General features: G+C 43.6%; 1 protein-coding gene across 10 annotated transcripts in view; it reads left to right on the top strand.

Annotated features, from left to right (window-relative positions):
• The window catches only part of AASDH (aminoadipate-semialdehyde dehydrogenase), a 41,143-nt gene continuing 38,557 nt past the window's right edge, over window positions 3,415-6,000 (top strand). For 2 of the 10 annotated variants that reach the window (XM_021101363.1, XM_021101366.1), the window contains exon 1: window positions 3,430-4,537. In XM_021101363.1, the coding sequence (XP_020957022.1) occupies window positions 4,529-4,537 (9 nt within the window). In that variant the 5' untranslated portion in view covers window positions 3,430-4,528. Of the gene's footprint in view, window positions 4,538-6,000 lie in introns of all 10 variants that reach the window. The other 8 variants (XM_021101364.1, XM_021101365.1, XM_021101367.1 and 5 more) reach the window with 8 other exon arrangements.

Here is a 6,000-nt window from a genome sequence, read left to right as displayed (position 1 = left end):
TGGCTTAGGCTGGTAGCTGTAGCTCAGATTGGACCCCTAGCCTGGGAACCTCCATATGCCACAGGTGAGGCCCTAAAAAGACAAAATAAATAAATAAATAAAAACAAAAAATAGAGTCACAAAGTGTAAAGGATAAAGTGAAATAGATTAGCAAAAACAAAAATCTAAAAGCAAAAACAAAGGGCTCTTAATTTTTTTTTAAAAAGCAGTTAAAGAAAAAAAAAAAGGAAAGGGCTCAGCTGATCTGGAAAAGCTGAAGTCTAAACCAGGCAAAGCCAGTAAGCAATTCTGTTTATTATAGAATACCATAAAAAAACCTCAGAGACTAGCTTCTGGAAGTCGGGGTAAAGAGGGTCACTAAAAGGATTGGGAGTTCACTTAGGAATTATAAGAGTTGGAGTTCCCCTCATGGCTCAGTGGTTAACGAATCTGACTAGGAACCATGAGGTTGCAGGTTCAAGCCCTGGCCTTGCTCAGTGGGTTAAGAATCAGGTGCTGCTGTGAGCTGTGGTGTAGGTCGCAGACATGGCTCGGATCCCGTGTTGCTGTGGCTCTGGCGTAGGCCGGTGGCTACAGCTCTGATTAGACCCCTAGCCTGGGAACCTCCATATGCCACAAGAGCGGCCTGAGAAATGGCAAAAAGACAAAAAAAAAAAAAAAAAAAAAAAAAGAGGATTTATAAGGGTTATACCCTTACCCTGCCACCCATCATCCTAAGGCCTGAATCTGAAAACTGTTGTGTTTGGGAAAGTAAAACAGAGGGTCTTTTATTGGAGGGCATCAGGCACTGGAATAGAATTAAGTGAAAAATTTTATGCTGAATTCAGAGAACTTCCTCTTCACCCCTGCAGCCCCTTTCTTTCCCTTGATTTTCAAGAAACTTTGGGAGTTCTCTTGTGGTGAAGTGGGCTAAGGATCCAGCATTGTGACTGCAGTGGCTTGGCTTGCTGCTGTGGCACAGGTTTGATCCCTAGCCTGGGAACTTCCACATGCCACAGACACAGCAACAAAATAAAACAACAAAAGCAAAGTGCTTCTTCCTTGGATTCAGAACTTTCAATAAGCCTGCTTTTTTTTTTTTTTTTTTTTTTTTTGTCTTTTTAGGGCCTCAACCTGCTGCATATGGAGGTTCCCAGGCTAGGTGTCTAATTGGAGCTGTAGCCGCTGGCCTACGCCAGAGCCACAGCAATGCCAGATCCAAGCAATGTCTGCGACCTACACCAGAGCTCATGGCAATGCTGGGTCCTTAACCCACTGAGCAAGGCCAGGGATCGAACCTGCAACCTCACGGTTCCTAGTTGGATTTGTTAACCACTGAGCCATGACGGGAACTCCTTCAATGAGCTTTTAAATGCCCCACTGTTAAATATGAGCAGACAGTCAAGGATTACTACCAGGCACCTGTGGAAGCCACTAACATCAAAGAGCCCAAAATCAACAGAAGAAATAGGGATTGCAAGGGGGAAAATTTTTTTTTTTAATGTCAATATCAGAATTGAAAGATGATATTGCAATGAAACAGACATCATCCTGGCAGCAGTTCAGAGTCTACTGGAGCCAAGCAAGATTGGAAGGGCTTTAGGACAAAGCCAACCAGGAAGACTTGAACTAAGATAACAGTAGTGGAATGGAAGATGTTATCATTCTAAAAAATGCAGATGTGTGGGTGGGGTGGTGGAATGCGGATTGAAGGCCCCTCCTTCACTAGAAAAATGAGTTAGAAATCTCTTGGAATGGAGCTCCAGGACTCTGGAGTCTTTGTTTTAACATTGCCACAGGCGATTGTGACGGAGCTAGCTAGCCACTGGTTTAGAGATGGGGCCTGGAGGACACAGGATCTCATTGCACACAGTAAGGTAAAAAACAAGTGGGGTGGCGGGGGGATCTAGGGTTTCTTTACCAGCTGGATGGGTAGATATGTGTAATTCCCAAATATAGAAACAAAGGTAAGATACATGTTTGAACCTCTCCCCAACCAAAGACCCATGAAGTTCTTATGAACAAGGGTAGGTATTCCTTGCTTGACCCGCTGCTACAGTCTCCTTCCACCAATGCTGAAGGACACTTGTGTTGAAGAGAACCCTGTGCCTTTTCAGGTATTATGGAAGCCAGGCTGCCTTTGCAGTGCTCTAGGCAGAACAAAGCCGGAACCCTGATCATTTATAACTGAGCAAGGGCTCCTGTGCCATCAGAGCAGAGAGCCACACCCTCTGTTGTTGTTCCTGGGTTCCCAGAATGTGGAAATTCTCTGGCCAGGAGTGCCACAGCAGCCACCCAAGCCACTGCTGGATCCTTAACCTGCTGCACCACAGGAGAATGCCAAAGCCAAACTCTCTGGCAGAGAGTGTTTACAAAACAGCAGGGGTTTGTTTGCAGGGTGCCAAGCAAGGGAGTGGGAGACAGGTCTTAGATCCAGTCTTGGTTTGTAAGCGAGGGGTGCTTTAAAGGGGGAAGAACAAGGAAAATGGGATTAATCACCATTTCTGTCACATTTCTTACTGCTGAGTTGGGAGTCAATTTGTCTCAGGTTTAGTCTCTGGCCAGGTGATCCAGGTCAGTGAGCTCATCTTGCCCTGGAGAAACAATCTAAGTTTGTGTGTTAGTGATGACAATATATACAACAGCGATTTTAGTATATGAATGATGTTATCAACAACAGTGATCTTTGTCATCTGACTGGTTGACTAGTGTTCAGTTACTACAGGATTGAGGTCAGAGGGAACAGGAAAGGGAATAAAGTTACCGAGGAGATTAATCATACTCAATAAGGGAACTCGGTTTTAGGGGGACTGAGTTTCAGCTTCCTCTCTGCTACCAGCACAATAGCTTAGAAAAATTACTATTATTTCTCTTGACATTGTAAATAACTAACTTGCATGCTTCCAATTACAACACCTTCGTTAAAATAGATTTTTATTCAGGCCTGTGGCTCAAGTTACTCTCTCCCCCTCAAACCTGCTTTTTAATAGCTCCTAGTGAAAGCTGAAATTTTGTTATTTAAATTCATCTGAATGTTAGGGACTTCGTTTGCGGGCTTCACTGCTACAGTCACAGTCTCCGCAATGTGGGGAGGGTTTTTTTTGTTTGTCCAAGTGATGAAGTCCAGTCCCCTGCGTATTTCACTCTGGTTTCAATGCTCTTCACATCAACCCCCCGGGACAGCTTTATCCCCACTTTAGAAACGAGGAGGCAGCTGCCCGGAATTGAGGTTTCTTGGCAAGCACAAAAGGGTGCAACTCCAAGCAGGTCAGCTCCAAAGTCCCTGGAAGCTGCCCTCAACGCCTCTATACTAGAGCGGAAACTTGAAAGGAGAGGAGCTGGCGACACCCACACCAACTCTTTTCTCTGGTTGGCCCGGCACTTCCAGGAAGGGGCGAGGCGGGGCGGGGCGGGGCGACGCTTCCTTCCCGGGTCGCTCGCGATGACGTAAGCAAGGCGCCGCGGAAGGACGTCACGAGGCGACGCTGAAGGCTGTTGCGAGAGCCCGCGCTGTGCGGCACCCTGCGGGCCGCGCGGTGGGCCGGCTCTTCCCCCCGGGGCGCTGGTTTGTCTGTGTGCGTGAACTGGCGTCGGGGCTGTGCTGTCGGGACCTCGTCGCCACCCCCTTCCCGCTGACCTCTCCCCGCTAGGCCTTCAGACTGGACTTCCGCGGGAGGCAGTGTCCAGGCGGACGTGTGTGAGGGAGGAGTGGGGCGGCAGCACCTGGGCTGGCTGCGCACAAGTTTGCTTAGGTTCAGGGCCGCCGACAGGTCTCGGCCGTTTATCAGTGGTGCCTGGTGGATGGAGTGGTGCACAGGCTGCCCTGGAGCCCTGTGCTTTCTTCGGTCTGCTGCCTTAGACCTTCTGCTCCTTTCGCATGGAAATGTCTACCTCGTCTTGCTGGCGTGGTTTTGGAAAGCAATTGAAAAAAATCTGTTGGAGGCTATAAAGTGCATTGCTGTTAACGTAGTCGCATAATCTAAATTAAAAAGCCGATGGATACGGGAAAATAAGCTTTTAGATTATTTATCAATCTTTAAAATGGTAAGTCACCATTTAGGAAAGTCACCAAGACCTCTGATGACTAAGTATCAGCCTCTACAGATGTAAATAAAATAGCAGCTGTCCTAAAACTGAATGATCCTGTTACACATATAATCTGTTTATCAGATTTTGCTTGTTCTTTTTTTTTTCCTTATATGGTCCCAGTGTTTGGGCATCCAGTAAGTATAGTACTCTCTGTTGGAGCGAATGTATTTATGATTCAGTTAATGAAAATAAAAACTTAAGACAACAAGAATAGATGTTGCCTTAATTCTCTGTAGCATCCAGTGGGAAACTAGCAATTAAAAAATCTTAATTGTGGAGTTCCCGTTGTAGCTCAGGGGTAATGAACCAGACAGTATCCATGAGGACATGGTTCTGATGCCTGGCCTGGCTCAGTGGGTTAAGGATCCAGCGTTGCCCCTGAGCTGTGGTGAAGGTCAGAGACGCTGCTGGGATCCTGCTTTGCTGTGGCTGTGGTGTCCCCTAGGTTGGGAACTTCCATATGACACAGGTGTGGCCCTAAAAAAAAAAAAAAAAAAAAATCTTAATTGTGTAGATATTTGTGGGGAATGTTGGAATTTGTCATGAAAATGGCATTTTCTAAAGTAATTTTACTCATTTTAGAGTCTTGTCCTTTTCTTTGCTGTCAAGTAATTTTAGTGGTCTTTGTGTGGACAGTTAACTGCTGTATATGTTTTTGCTTTGAAATAATGCATTTTTTAAAATGTAGACTGACTTTTTGTTAAAATCCCGTAGTATAATTATGTAGTATAGGCAATTGTTACTCATCTGCAAACAGAGAAGCAGAAGGTGCCCTTCTGTACTAACTGAATAAGAAGTGGACTTACATAATTTTTGTATGTGCTATGGAACACCTTCCTTACATTTATATAATGCTCATTTGTGTGTATGTGTGAAGAAAGCTTTAAATTTTTACCTTGTGTGTCACAAAAAGAGCTAGCATTTATAGAAGTGCTTATTTTATATTTTTAAGTTTTTAGAAACCATAGCATTGGAGTTTCCTGGTGACTCAGCAGGTTAAGGAGCTGCCATTGTCACTGCTATGGCTCAGGTTTGATCCTTGGCCCAGAAACTTCCACATACCTCAGGTGTGGCCAAATAAAAGAGAGTGAGGGGGAAAAAAAAAGAAAACCTTAACATTTCCATACCTGTTGACATCAGCAGTTATTGCTTCATTTTGCTGTCTTTAGGAATGTTTTATTTTCCCTAATTCATATTTATTAAGTCACATGGATGAATCAGTAGGGAAATGAGTTCAGATAAGTATGAACAAATGAAAAACTTCAATAATTAAAATACACTATTTGGTAAATCTTATTTGCTTTGAAATTTGGAAAATAAATTTCACAGGAGGGGAAAAATCACCTTTGCCTTCAAGGAAATGCTGGCAGTTGTGAGGCTTTCTCTTGTTCATTCATCCCTAAAGTTTCTCTGATGAAGTACTGTTTCAGATCTTTTTATATAACCTGCATTGCAAAGCCCAGAGAACATTGTATTGATAAAGTATTTTATTGAATTGTAATACTATATTTAGAGTCTAAATTTAAATTAATTTATTGGCAATTTAAAAATCAAGCTAGGAGTTCCCATCATGGCTCAGCGGTTAACGAACCCAACTAGTATCAGTGAGGACATGGGTTCAATCCCTGGCCTTGCTTAGTGGTTTAAGGATCCCAGCATTACTGTGAGCTGTGGTGTAGGCTGGCAGGTACAGCTCTGATTCACTCCTAACCTGGGAATCTCCATATGCTACTAGTGTGGCTCTTAAAAAAATTAATTAAAAAAATCAGACTATGAAGAGCATCTTTCTTAACAGTTATAAAAACAACTTGCTGTGACCTCTGTATTTTATAGTAATAAGCATGGTTTATATATAGGGAACTAAAACTGGACAGATATAGGGAGAGTTTTGTCTCTCTGTCTTTTTTTTTTTTTTTTTTTTTTTGCTTTTAA

Source organism: Sus scrofa, chromosome 8, assembly GCF_000003025.6.
Source record: "Sus scrofa isolate TJ Tabasco breed Duroc chromosome 8, Sscrofa11.1, whole genome shotgun sequence".
Lineage (NCBI taxonomy): Eukaryota > Metazoa > Chordata > Mammalia > Artiodactyla > Suidae > Sus > Sus scrofa.
This window is presented reverse-complemented; position numbering and strand designations above follow the sequence as displayed.